This window comes from Ochotona curzoniae, unplaced genomic scaffold (assembly GCF_017591425.1).
Source record: "Ochotona curzoniae isolate NIBS_2020 unplaced genomic scaffold, NIBS_Ocur_1.0 contig_3520, whole genome shotgun sequence".
Classification (NCBI taxonomy): Eukaryota; Metazoa; Chordata; class Mammalia; order Lagomorpha; family Ochotonidae; genus Ochotona; species Ochotona curzoniae.
This window is the reverse complement of record NW_024465894.1, coordinates 18,896,609-18,909,247: the sequence shown is the minus strand read 5'-3', so window position 1 is coordinate 18,909,247 and position 12,639 is coordinate 18,896,609. Positions and strand designations below refer to the sequence as shown.

The 12,639-nt window shown below is 57.8% G+C and overlaps 1 protein-coding gene across 1 annotated transcript; it reads right to left on the bottom strand.

Annotated features, from left to right (window-relative positions):
* Positions 1 to 8,580: 8,580 nt before the first annotated feature.
* Positions 8,581 to 11,170, bottom strand: FOXA2 (forkhead box A2). Its single transcript, XM_040981175.1, has 2 exons — positions 11,060 to 11,170; positions 8,581 to 9,959 (listed from the first exon to the last, which is right to left on the bottom strand). The coding sequence occupies exons 1-2, from the start codon at positions 11,144 to 11,146 to the stop codon at positions 8,604 to 8,606; spliced, it is 1,443 nt and encodes a 480-aa protein (XP_040837109.1). The 5' UTR covers positions 11,147 to 11,170; the 3' UTR covers positions 8,581 to 8,603.
* Positions 11,171 to 12,639: the final 1,469 nt, after the last annotated feature.

Below are 12,639 nucleotides of genomic sequence, written 5' to 3'. Positions count from 1 at the left end.
TTACTAACTTTCTTAGCTTCAGGGGCACCACACACACACACACACACACACCCCTTGATGTCTACCAGCAGCAGGGTGTGGGGAAGCTTAAACAGGGTCAGGTTCATGTTGGCACCTGGAAGGGTGCCTGGCACCTGGGGGAACCACAGTGGTGGGGTTAAACAGAACGTTGATAATACAGAGGAGAGAGAGTGAGTGTGTGTGGAAAGAGAGAGAGAAAGAGAGACCAGGGAGAGGAGAGAATGCTCAGAACTACTAAGATTATGGAACAAAAGACAAAATTTTTCTGCCAAGAAGTGGACTCAACTATTTTTTTTTTTAGACATCAAGACACAGACAAAAAAAAATCTTTAAAATTTTGTGGAATATGGATTTTATGGAAAAAAAATTACACATGAATTCCAAAAATATTTTGCACGAAGACAAAGTCATCTTCTTGTTTATAGTTTTCCTCCCACCATCCTCCTGAACTCTGTGAGCCTGCTGCACTTACGCCTTCCCGGGAGCGCAGGGCTGTACCAGACAGAGCAGCCCAGAACGCAGCACAAGTGGAAAACCCACCTAGGATTCCACTGAAGATGACTTTAGGAGATGAAGCAATCAGAAACCACAAGACGACTGTGTGTCTCCTTTATATTTCTTTGCTTAAAACGCTCTCAACTTTTAGAGCACTGTCCCTCTGTTTCCCAGGTCCTGCCCCAATGGACACATTTCTTCACAGAACACCAACTCATCCTCTCTCTTCCACAATCTGCCCACCTGCCCGCTCAACACCTACATCCTTGCTAAGCCCTCTGCACTAAGTACTTCCCCAAGATTATGTTTTTCTGTTTTGGAGTCCTGAATTCTAATTAGGAATGGCAAGCTTTCCTTCAAGCGAGGAGAAAAACCTTCCTGGCCCGATTCGTTCTATAATTACATCTATTTCGTAAAAAAAAAAAAAAAAAAAAAAAAAAAAAGGCGGGGGGGAATAATGAGTGGAGATTGTCTTTCTATTGAAATTACAACCAAAACCCACATGTATGCACTCCCACGCTTGCATACATTTCTATTTGATCTTTTCAACCTTGTCAATATCACTGCCCTATTCTGGAGCCTGTATTTTTATTCTTTCCAAATAAGTGAAACAATAGGAAAGCTGCAATAGCTAGAGAAAAATATCTAGTTCTGTACCTGGGAATCTAGTGGAAGCCAAACTGCTTAAGCAGGTGAGGCTAACTAAATGACAAGCAGCCAATAGACTTTGCCTTCTGAAGTTCCATTATGTGGAATGCTCCAGGCTGTTTGTTTTTTCCTCATCACACTTATATGTTTGTGGTGCTGAAATGAAGGGTGTTTAAATCAAACGTGTACTATATTTTTGGCATCATTTCCTGACCTGACAAGGAAGAGTCTACCCCAAGCACTAGCTCCAGAGAGCTCCTGAGTTTGAGAGGAATGAATGCTACTCTGCTTGTGTTGCTTCTTTCAGTCCTCCCAGCTCCCAGTTGTGGAGCAGAGAAATTGCAGCCTTCCATTTGAAGGAGGCGGGGAGAAATAGGAAGAGAAAGGCGGTCAGTATTTTGTTTTTTTTTTTTTCCACGGTGAACTGGGTGTGTGTGGAGGGGCGGTGAGTGACGCGACATCCGACCAGTGCTGATGCATGTCGGCAGTGAGCCCAGATGAGCAGCAGAGTGTAGGAAGGCAACCTACTTGTTCTGAAGACACACGCGCGCCCAAACCACTTTGTCCTCTCCCTGACCACCAGAGGGGCCTTAGGGAGAGGTGCAGCTTCTGGTGCAAGGGAAGTGCAAAAGTTTGTGCAAAAAGTATTGTGCAAAGTGTGTGAGAGGGGAGCTGTGGGGGAGGGGCGGCATCACCTCCCGTCTGGCTTAAACAGGGACAGGGACGGAATTACAGCTTGTAAAATAAGCCTCCCTCAGTCTCCCAGGAGACAGCCGGTCTCAACTTGGGTGTTCTCGGGCTTGTTAGCCTGGGTCATAATTGGTCTCTCCTCCCATCCTACGTTGTTGGTTTTCTGTGTGTGGCTTTTGGTGTGAGCGTGTTAGGTCATCAACAGATACAATGGAGGGAGGAGGCGAGGGGCGACGCAGATGATTGTTTTAGAGAAGAAAGGAGAAAAGGGATAAGAGAGTGGGCAGGAAGGCTGCGGACAGAATGGGGAAGATGCCTCCAGGATTTAGGCTTCCGAGGCAACCCCGGAGTGCAGCGGGGTGGGGAACTCCCCGGGGAGCCCACTGTGCTTTGTGGAGCCCCGCAGTGTCCCGGCTATCTTTTTTTTTTTTTTTTTTGGTGGTGGTGGTGGTTGTTGTTTGTTTGCCAGTTCTTGGAGGTTCCTGCAACCCTGTATCCATGTCTCTCGTCCAAACAGAATATTTTTTTTCACACGGTGATGTCTCAGGGTGCAAAGCTTGAAGACCCACAGTGTAGTCCAGGACGCCGGTGGGGGGAGGGGATGCAGCAGGGAGCAGTCTGCTCTAGCCTCTTCCATCCATTAAAAAAATTTTTTTTCTCTCTTAGTTCTCAATATCCTTTTCTTTTCTTTTTTTTCTCTATCCTTCCCAAATGTTTGTTTTTCTTCCTCCCCCCAGAAAATGAGTCTTAGGCACATAGCGTGAGCCAAATGTGTGAGAGGGCATCTGCTGGAAGAGCCTTTGCAACCCAGGAAAGGTGAAGATACAATGCATTGTTTCCATTCAAACGGGAGTGGATCAATTCCCCAGGCCAGCAGATCCGAGTCCTGAGGTGGGGTGGGAAGTTGGAGGGAACAGCAGCAGAATATCACCAGGTGGACTTGCAAACATGAAAGGGGGGGGGGATCTTTCTCCCTCTGCTTCCCTCCCAAGTTTTTCATTTCTCAGCCACCCTCCCCATTGGCGGCCCTGGGTTGCCATGGTGCAGCTCCCAGGGCCTGTGTACACTCTGCCCGACCCAGAGCAGGCATTTTCAAGGCTGGACCCTCCTTCCATGGCCTCTGTGTTGCAGTGAACTGGGGGACGGGGGGTGGGGTGGGGGACAGCGTGTGTGTGTGTGTGTGTGTGTGTGCACGCGCGCGCGTGTGTGTGTGTGTGTGTGTGTGTGTGTGCCTGCAGATGCTGTGTGACTGCGCTAGGTTTTTGCGAGTTTGTGGATTTAGCCAGCAGCAGCGACTCAACTACCCCAGGTCCACCCTGGCTGGCTGGAGGGCCCTGGAAAAGTGCCTCATTTCCTGCTCGCTGATTCTCTGTCTCTCTGCAGAGTGAAGATGCGGTGTCAGAAAAGGGCACTCCTACAGCAAAGACGTTCCAGGGGCTTTCCTCGCAGTCACCCCTCCCCAAAGGCGGGAGCGCCCCCTGACCTGCGGATTCTTGGAGGCCCCGCCGCTAAGAAAGCCAGGGACCGCGAGGTACCTTGCAAGTCCCTTCTGCAGGCTCCTCCTCGTCCTACGAAGCCTACCCTCTTTCACTCCTTCACCTCCCCCCCCCCATTAAAAGGCCCCCAAAGCGTTGAACTCCCGCTGCTTCCTTTTCTTCTTCTTTCTTTCTTTTTCTTCTCTCTCTCTCTCTCTCTTTTTTTTTTTTTTTAAATAAAGCAGCGCAAAGCAGGAGATAAAGATCGGGAGTTTAAATTGGCCATTTGGAAGATTGCATCTTTGCGACAGAGTCTTCCTTTCAAAATTCTCCCGGAACGCAGCGCCGAAGCTACTCGGCACCCGGATCTCAGAGGCCGGGGCCGCTAGTGCGTCCGGCCGCGGGCTGGGATCGGCCCGGTGACCGCGCGCCATCGGAGGCCCGAGGGCAGGGCCGCCGGGCGACAATCGCCTAATGACAAGTAATTGAGGCGTCGAGGCCGCGCATTACCAGCGGCACGGCGAGGCATTAATTATTTAAAAACGATTAGCCTTGCTGTGTGTCCTGCCAGCGTTCCATCTTGTGGGGGTGGGGGGCGGCTGGGGAGGCATCCAGCCTAACAGAGCCGAGCCGAGGGTCTAAAGGGCGGCGGGCGCGCGCCAGAGACCTGGCCCAGGTGGAGGAGACCGTCGGAGGCTCAGCTGGGGAGCCGGGGAAGGCGAGGAAGAGAGCCTGGGCAGTTATCTCCCCCGCCCCATACAGACGTGTCTCCGCAATACTGCCCCACTCGGGTTCAGGAGCTGGTGACAACGGTGCGGAATGGACCAAGTGCTCTCCAATTGGAGTGGCGGGGATGACTCCAAAGGTCATTCACCTGGCGCGGCCTGCCGTCTGTCCAAAGGCTCAGAGTGGCCGCGCAGGTCTAGGGACCCTCGCGGTGACTGGAGCCAAAAGCCACCCCTCCCCCCGGGCGGGGATGCAGAGAGGAACACCTTTTCTGCTCCCAGACCTCAGGGTCCTGGCTCCGTTCGCCTAGACCGCCGGATCCTCACGGGTGACTGAGACGCGGTTGGCTCCATTGGGTCCTCCAAGCTCGTGCCCACCAGTTCCCCCGTGGTAGCCCTCCCCAGCGTGCTGCTGTCCCAGTCCAGTCTCCCAGGGGGCGAAATTGGGTGAAGTCTGTGGCCTCGGAGCTGGTTCTGATTTGCTCTTTCTGGACCCAGCCTGTTACTCTAGCGGCTACCCACTACCCCGCACAGTCCAGTGGCAAGGAGCGCCAGTGTGTAAAGGCCCTTGGCCGCTTCCCTCCGCAGTAGCTCCCGCGCACTCCAGTCTGGGAAAGGCGCTGCCCCAACCCTGCCTGTTCCCACCAGCCGCCGACCCCCACCGCGGCGGCCACCTGGGCCTGGAGCGCACACCAGACCTGACCGAGACCGAATTCTAACTGCCGCGCACCGTGGGCAGCGCGTCTCTACACTCACCCACGCCACGCACTCTGTCGCCCCCCGCCCCCGCCCTAAGACTCCGAAGCTAAGGACGCCCTCTCCCCGCCCCGTCCCGTCCCACGCGTCACCCCTCCACTGTCCTTGGAAAGCAGGCGGCCTGCCTTCGGATCCAAGGTCCTCCCAACCCCCCGCCAAACTGTGCTCGGAGCCTGAACTGAATTTGTCACTATGATCCTGCATCCTCCCATCCCCGCTGCGTACTTTCCGCAAACAACCACAAGAAAAAATTTTAAAAGGCCACCTCCCCAACTCGGGGTGTCTCCCACAATAGAGTCTCACCCCACCTCATCCCATCCCACCGCACCCGTACCCCAGGCGTCGGATTTCCTGCAAGTCAGGAGGACTGACTGGGGGCTGGGAAGTTCGGTGGACCGCAGCGGGGGTCGCGCGCTGTGGAGGGGAGTCTGGCGAGGCCCCCAAGCCCGCGCGCTCCTACCTGCGGTGGCGTGCGGGAGACGGAGCGTCCAGCGCGCAGAGGGCGGCGGCCGACTGCTCCAAGCCGAGGCATCCCCGCATTTATTTGAGCTCTAACAGAGCGACTGTTGACTTTAGCACACAAAGCAAAGATTTCACTGCCCGCTAGTTTAAAAATGAATATTTTACCAAGATATCGATCAGCGTTATAAAATTCAGTTAAGTACAATGGGATCCTGGCAAAAAAAAAAAAAGAATAATAAAGGAGGTGGGGGGGGGCGAGGCCATATAATATCTGTGCAAATTTGCTGAAGTGTGACGTGGCATGGAAAGTTTACCCTCCTGGAATTCGGATCTAGAATGTTTTTCTCGCTTGTTTACTGACTTTGTTTATTCACAGATCACGGTTGCTTAAACCGGCGCTTGGAAAGCGAGGGGGGAACAGGAGGGAAAGGCGTGGGGAGGTGCGCGGGGATGGGGGTGGAGAAACGCTGCACCCCACAGTACGGAGAGCCGGGGACCGCGGGCACCCGAGCCTGGGCTGGGGGAGGGGAGGCGGCAGTGTGAACGCCAAGAACCCAGCGCGGCGCAGCTCCCCCAGTGCCCCTAGCCGACGCCCTTTCTCTGCGTCCCCGGACCCAGAGGGGTCTGCTCGGCAGGGATCTGTGCAGGAGGCCGCGCTCTAAGTCCTTTAAAACGACCCCGGCACAATAGACTCGCGATTCGAAACAGAGCAGGTTAGGGCCGCGCGTTCGGTCTCCATTGTCCCGCCCAGGGCCCCCGGTCCTGCCTCTGCGCTCCTTCGCCCTGGGAGCCTTTTATGTGATAATGAAACACATTTCAGGCCAAGCTCACGACGTGTGTGTCCTTGCCCCGAGAGCGAGGAGACGGAGAGGAGAGATAAACAGAAAGAGAGAGAGAGAGAGAGAGAATGAATGAATCTGATTGTTGGCCCCCTCCTCCGGATTCCGCACCCCTCCAACTCCCCCCTCCCCTTCCCAGATTCTACCCAATTTCTCTTCCCTGTGTTCTTGGGGACAATATAGCTAAAGGGGGATTTGGAATGGATTGGGGTGGTGTGAGGATGAGGGGCAAGGCACAAACTGCTGTCAAACTATTGGGATGGCTTGAATTTGGGCAAAATAGGGGCAGGTAGAGACCCCTGCAAAGTGGTAGGGCTGGTTGTCCCCCCCATAGGTGGTCCCCAGGGCCAGGGCACAGTGGGGCACTGCAGGTGCCCAATGCTGATGGAACTCTAAGGGGCTTAGGAAATGGAGGCCAGAAATGTCCTAAGTGGCTTTCACCCACTGTGACCTGGCAGCACCTAGGCTGGCTGCCCTGGGCAGACAGGGTCCAATGACTCACAGACCGGCAGAGCCAACTGGTGAGGCTAACTTTGGGGCTTTCCTATTGCAAGCGATTGGGGCCCTGCTTTTTGGGAGAGGCCATGCGGCTTGTAGAAGTTTGTTCTGGAGTTTCCTTGAAGGCTGTGCCTTGCATTCCTGCTTTGCCAAGCTCTCCTCCCGGTGGTACAGGCCACTTTGCAAAGGGGTTGCATTGGGGAGGCAGAAAGAGCCAACGCACAGGTCCTGGGGTCTTAACTGTAGGCAGGCTCCCTTGGCCAGTCTCCTCTCCACCAACACTTACCTCCACCTCACCCCCACACAAGCCCTGTTTCAAAAAAAGGAGCCAGGACTCCACCCTGAGCTACCTGTTGACAGCCAACCCCAGGAGGACAGTCTGGGCAGGAAGAGGTTTCTCCTCAGCTTCTGGGCAGTGAAGTCCCCCCCCCCCCCAAGGTTGTGCAAGAAACAAGTGGAAGAGGAAAGCTTGGGGCTGGAGACACAGGTGAGTGAGGTCAGATGCCCAAGCAGGGCACCCCGGAATTTGCCAACCTGGTCTCAGATTGCTGCTTGAAGGGAGGCCCAGGCTCAGCACCACAACAGCTACAAACACCGGGCCAGGGACAGCCAGCTGCAGCCCTGTCCTGGGCACCAGTGACATCATGCGGGCACCCTGCACGAGCCCAGGGAGGAAGTTTAGGCAGAGTGGTTTGCTCTAAAGGAACCCCACGAACCTGTAATCCTCACTGCTGGATCACCTGAACCCTCAGATTCAGAGAGCTGCCATACGCAGCACTGGAGTTTGGTTTGGAGCAGGGAGAGTGCAGGGCGCCGTGGTGCCTGATTCCTGTTTTAGAGAAATGGTAGACCCGCAGCCATGGAGCAAGGTGGACAAATGTCCACTGAGGCAAGGATCAGAAATGCAGTCCATAGGTCCGATCTTGGCAGTGGCTGTCCCCCCTCCCCCACAAAGTCCCCACCCCTGCCAGCTCACTGTAAAACTGCAGCCATGGTTTTTCAATAGGAAAAGGTTGCAAAAACAGCAACACACAGCTCTCCACCCCTGTGCCCTCCCCTCCAAACACACAACATCCACAGGGTTCCCATTCTTCTTAGGATTCATTTCCCCTCTTTCTTTTTCTCTTTCTTTTCTTTCTTCTTCCTTTCTTTTTCTTTCTTTCTTTCTTTCTTTCTTTCTTTCTTTCTTTCTTTCTTTCTTTCTTTCTTTCTTTTCTTTCTTTCTTTCCCTTCCTTCCTTTCTTGTCCCTCTCTCTTTTTGTCCAGTAAAAGAAAAATCCTAACCCAACCCCAAACTCTTGAAGAAAAGATGCAAGGGATAAAACCAGCAATAACATTTTAATATAGATTCGTGGAACTCCAGCCCTTTTGTGGCCAGAACACACATTTATAAGCCATAAATAAAGCACGCAGAAACCATAAATTAATCAGACCCGAGACCTGGATTTCACCGTGTCCACAACGGGATTTTTTTTTTCCTTTTTCTTGGTCATGTACAACAGACCTTTACATTTTTTTCTCCCCCTTTTTAAACAACAGGACAACCTTCTGGTTCTCTGTTTAAAACTACATGGTTCCACACCGAGTCACTCACAAAAGTTTTTGTTTTGTTTTTTTTTTTTTTCCTCCCGGGAAAGGTAAGACTTGCCTGCAATAACATCAATAAAGGATCAGAACCACAGGTGCTTTCAGCAGCACGAGTCTTCACGGCATTGGAACAGGAGGTTTTCCTGTGTGTGTGTGTGTGTGTGTGTGTGTGTGCGCGTGCGCGCGCGCGTGTGTGTCTGTCTGTCTTTTTTGATTTGTTATTTTTGTATTTCCTCCCCTTTCCAATGTAGGGCAGCTTTGGGAGGTGAGGGAGGGCTTGTCTTGGGAGGTGGCTGTGCACATCGCTCTAACCTCCTCCATTTTCCTAAAGTCTCCAGCCACTGCCTCGTTCGCTCTCTCTCCTCCAGTTCTTGTCCTTGCCCCAGCCGTGCCTGACTCAACCTTCTTCAAGAGGAGTTCATAATGGGCCTGGAGTACACCCCCTGGTAGTAGGAGGTATCGGCCGCCAGGGGCGAGGCGTCCAGGCCCGCTTTGTTCGTGACGGGCCCCATGGCCAAGCTGCCGGGCATGGGCGAGCCGTAGCCCGGGTAGTGCATCACCTGTTCGTAGGCCTTGAGGTCCATTTTGTGGGACTGGTGGTGGTGGTGGTGTGGATGGTGGTGGCTGGGGTGGCTGTGGTGGTGCTGCTGCTCCGACGACATGAGGTTGTTGATGGAGAAGGGGTGATTGAAGGCGTAGTGGTGCTCCGGCTTGAGGTGGGCCTCGGGAGGCAGGCCCGGGTGATGGGCCGCGCCCAACAGGTGGGCCGCGGCCTGCTGCTGCTGCTGCCCCGGTGAAGGCGCGGGTTCCGGGGGACTCAACGCCGCGGCCGGTGTCCCCTTCAACTCCCCGAGCGCGCCTCGCTTGTGTTCCTGGCACGGGGAAGCACTCGGGTGAGGCGACTCCGTGCCCGCCGGCGTTTCGGGGGCCGGCCCAGCGGCGTCCCCGAGCTGCGCCTGCGAGGCCGGCACGGCTTGCGCGCCGCTGGTCGCTTTCTTGCCGCCGCCTCCGGGCGCGCCGCCCCCGGCCTCCTTGAGCGCCAGCTGCTTCTCGCACTTGAAGCGCTTCTGGCGGCGCAGGTAGCAGCCGTTCTCGAACATATTGCCTGAGTCCGGGTGCAGGGTCCAGAAGGAGCCTTTGCCGGGCTTGTCGGGCGAGCGCGGCACCTTGAGGAAACAGTCGTTGAAAGAGAGCGAGTGGCGGATGGAGTTCTGCCAGCGCTGCTGATTCTGCCGGTAGAAGGGAAACAGGTCCATGATCCACTGGTAGATCTCGCTCAGGGTCAGCATTTTGTTGGGGCTCTGCTGGATGGCCATGGTGATGAGCGAGATGTATGAGTAGGGCGGCTTGGCGTGCGTGTAGCTGCGCCGGTACGTCTTGGGGTCGCGCGCGCGGCTCAGGCCGGCCTGCCCGTACATGGGGCTCATAGAGTTCATGTTGGCATAGGGGCCCAGGCTGCCCATGGCACTCGCCGCCTGCCCCCCGAGCGGGCTCAGGCTAGGGCTCAGGTGCGGCCCCATGCCCGCCGCCACGCCCGCCGCCCCGGCAGAGCCGCCCATGCCCGCCATAGCGCCCGCCGCGCCGGGGGACATGCCCGCCGCCAGAGAAGGGCTCATGCCCGCGCCCACGTACGACGACATGTTCATGGAGCCGGCACCCATGTTGCCTGAGCCGCTGCCCATGGCGGCCGCGGACATGCTCATGTAGGTGTTCATGCCGTTCATTCCCAGGCCAGCGTTCATGTTGCTCACCGAGGAGTAGCCCTGAAGACAGAGCCCGGGGTAAGATGGGGCGGGGGGGGGGGAAGGAGGCGACAACGTTAGCACCGTGGCTGCAGTGCGCCCAGACCCCCACCCACCTCCCACTCCCCCCACCATCACCACCCCTCCGGGGAGGCCTGGGACCATCCCTTGCGGTAGCTCCAGGTCTCCTGGTGCTGGCGTCGAGTCCGTTTCACCCCAGGGCGAGCCCCAACCCATCGCTTTCGGGGAGGTGGAGCGCCCACTGTTGCCCTGGGCACATAGCCGAGCGCGCCCTAGCCTGTTCTGCCCCTGGAGCACAGGGCTCCCCCACCTCACGCCAGGAACACTCAGAATACGTCTTCCCCCGCTACCCTACTCGCACCTCTCCGCAAACTCTCCTGCCAGCCGGAATACCGAGCCGGCGCTCTGGCCCAGACGTCTCCGGGCGCCACCTCTTGCCCCAGGGAACCCACCTCTGGGACAGTAGACGAGGCACCTGGGGAGGCCTCCGCCGGCTGCGGCCGGGACTGACCCGGAGGCGTCGTGCACGCCTCCCCAGACCCCTTTCCCATCCCATGGGGAACTGGAAGACGGCGCCCGCGTCCGAGTCCCAGCAGAGAGCTGCGCGTCGCACAGAGGGACTGGGAAGGACCCGCGCAGTGGGGACGCGGCAACTCCTGTGCGGCCCGGCTGGACGGTGGCAAACTTTCTTCGCCTTTGTCCGCGGCCTCTGCCTCTGCCTCCACCTCAGCCCCCAGCTCCTCACCCACCACCTTCCCCTCTCCTCGGTTCCCCCACCCCCTCACCGGCCGACCTCCCACCCCTCCCTAGCCGCGCGCTGCCAAACAGAACTCTGTTAGGATAGTGCGTGGCTCCGCCACGAAGAGGATTTGGAGGCGCCGCAAGTCAATATTTGATCACAAAGTTAATATTATCTCAAGGCTAACAGTGTGTCGTATAAAAAAGAGACCCATTTGAGTAGAAGGAGGCAGGCAAAGACGGCTGCCCAGAAAGTCTGGGGTAGGGGGCGGGCGCCCGCCAGGGCAGCGGTCCCGAGGCCGGCGCCAAGCGGACGCCGCCCGCCACTCGGCTTCCCTCCCCTGGCTGCGGCGGGCGCTTACCTCGGGCTCGGCGTAGTAGCTGCTCCAGTCGGACGCCTCGTGCCCTTCCATCTTCACGGCTCCCAGCATACTGGAAGCCGAGTGCATGGCAGTTTAAAATTTAACAGCCACAACAAACGACCAGCGATCGCCCCCACCCCCACCCTCTTAAAAAAAAAAAATCTCGGCCGAGGCCCGGTCCCCTCCCTCCTCCTCCTCCTCCCTCGCTCGCGTTCACTCGCCCTGGGCTCCACTCCCTCTCGCGCGCCGGCCGGCCGGAGAGGCGGTAGCTGGAAGTGGGCGGGCGAGAGGGGTGGTGGGTGGCGCGGGAGGAGGGGGCGGAGGAGCGCGGGAGGCCCGGGACCCGGGGCCGCCCGGCTGTCGGCTGCGCCCTCGGCCCGCTCTCGGGCTGCCGGCTGGGAGGCTGCTGCTGGCAGTGGAGAGCTGCCGGGAGGCGGCGGCGGGAAGCGTGCGCGGCGCGGGGACAGGTGGGGGGGAGGGGGGAGGAGGAGGAAGAGGAGGAGGAGAAGGAGGTGTGGACCGCGAAGCGGACAAGTGCCGCAGTGACGTGAGCGCCTGGTGATATAGCGCGGCGCGCTGGCGCGGGCCTCCAATCCCCAAACCCGGGGCAGCCCATTTGAATAATCAGCTCACACCTAGGTGAGACCTTGCCCCGGCCCGAGCGCCCCCCGCACCTGCCCTGCGCTGCCCGCACTCGGAGTGGGCTCGGGGTGGGGGGTGGGTGGGATGGCGGAGCGGACGGCGCGGACGAGCAGGCCGAGCCCCCTGTCCACTTCCCTGCAGGCTCCGGAGCGCGGTCCTCCTCCCTCCCCCACCTCGGGGAGAAGAAGCTGGGAAACTGCCCAACTTCGGGAGCGACTCCAGCCTTGGACCAAGCGCCCCCTCCCGCCCCGGCCCGGAGCACCGGGCGCGCCTTGCGTGGGGCCGGAGCACGCGTCCGGCCTTCGTGCCCCGCAGGACCTGCTTCCAAACCGAATTTATTTATTTATTTTTCCTCCCGGGGACAAGCAATGTGCAAGGCGGCGTCGTGCACAGAGACAGGAAAAAAAAAAAGCTGTGTACACACCTTTCCGCTGCCGCTCTCCTGGGAGGCCCTTCCCGTCACAGCCGGGGAGAGCGCGCCTAGGCTCCCCGCAGCCCCGGTTCTCCCGGGCTCAGCCTCCTCGCGACCCTCCGCCGCGGGGACGGCCGGGCACTCGCAGCCCCGGCGGGCCGCAGCCGCCGGTGGGTGGGAGGCTGCGGTTTGCCTGTGACATCCAGCCCCGCGCGTTTCAAGGTTACTTTTCCGTCACCACCGAGATGCCCACAGTGTTTCGTAACTAAAACAAACAGGGCGCTGAGGGGGAGGAGAGAGAGGCGCCCTGGGATCGATAAGGGGGCGTTAAGAGTGGCTTCCGGAGGGTCTCTGTCCTCCAACTGCCCCTGCTCACACTTCCCTTTGAGCTCCTGCCCAGCACCTGGACTCCACTGGGTCCTGTCTGAGTTAGCACCCCCAGCTCCCCCCACCTCCCGCCCCGGCCAATCCTCCCTCAGTGAGCCCGCATTTGGAGATGCAAGGGGCCCACAGGTGTTGAAAGTGG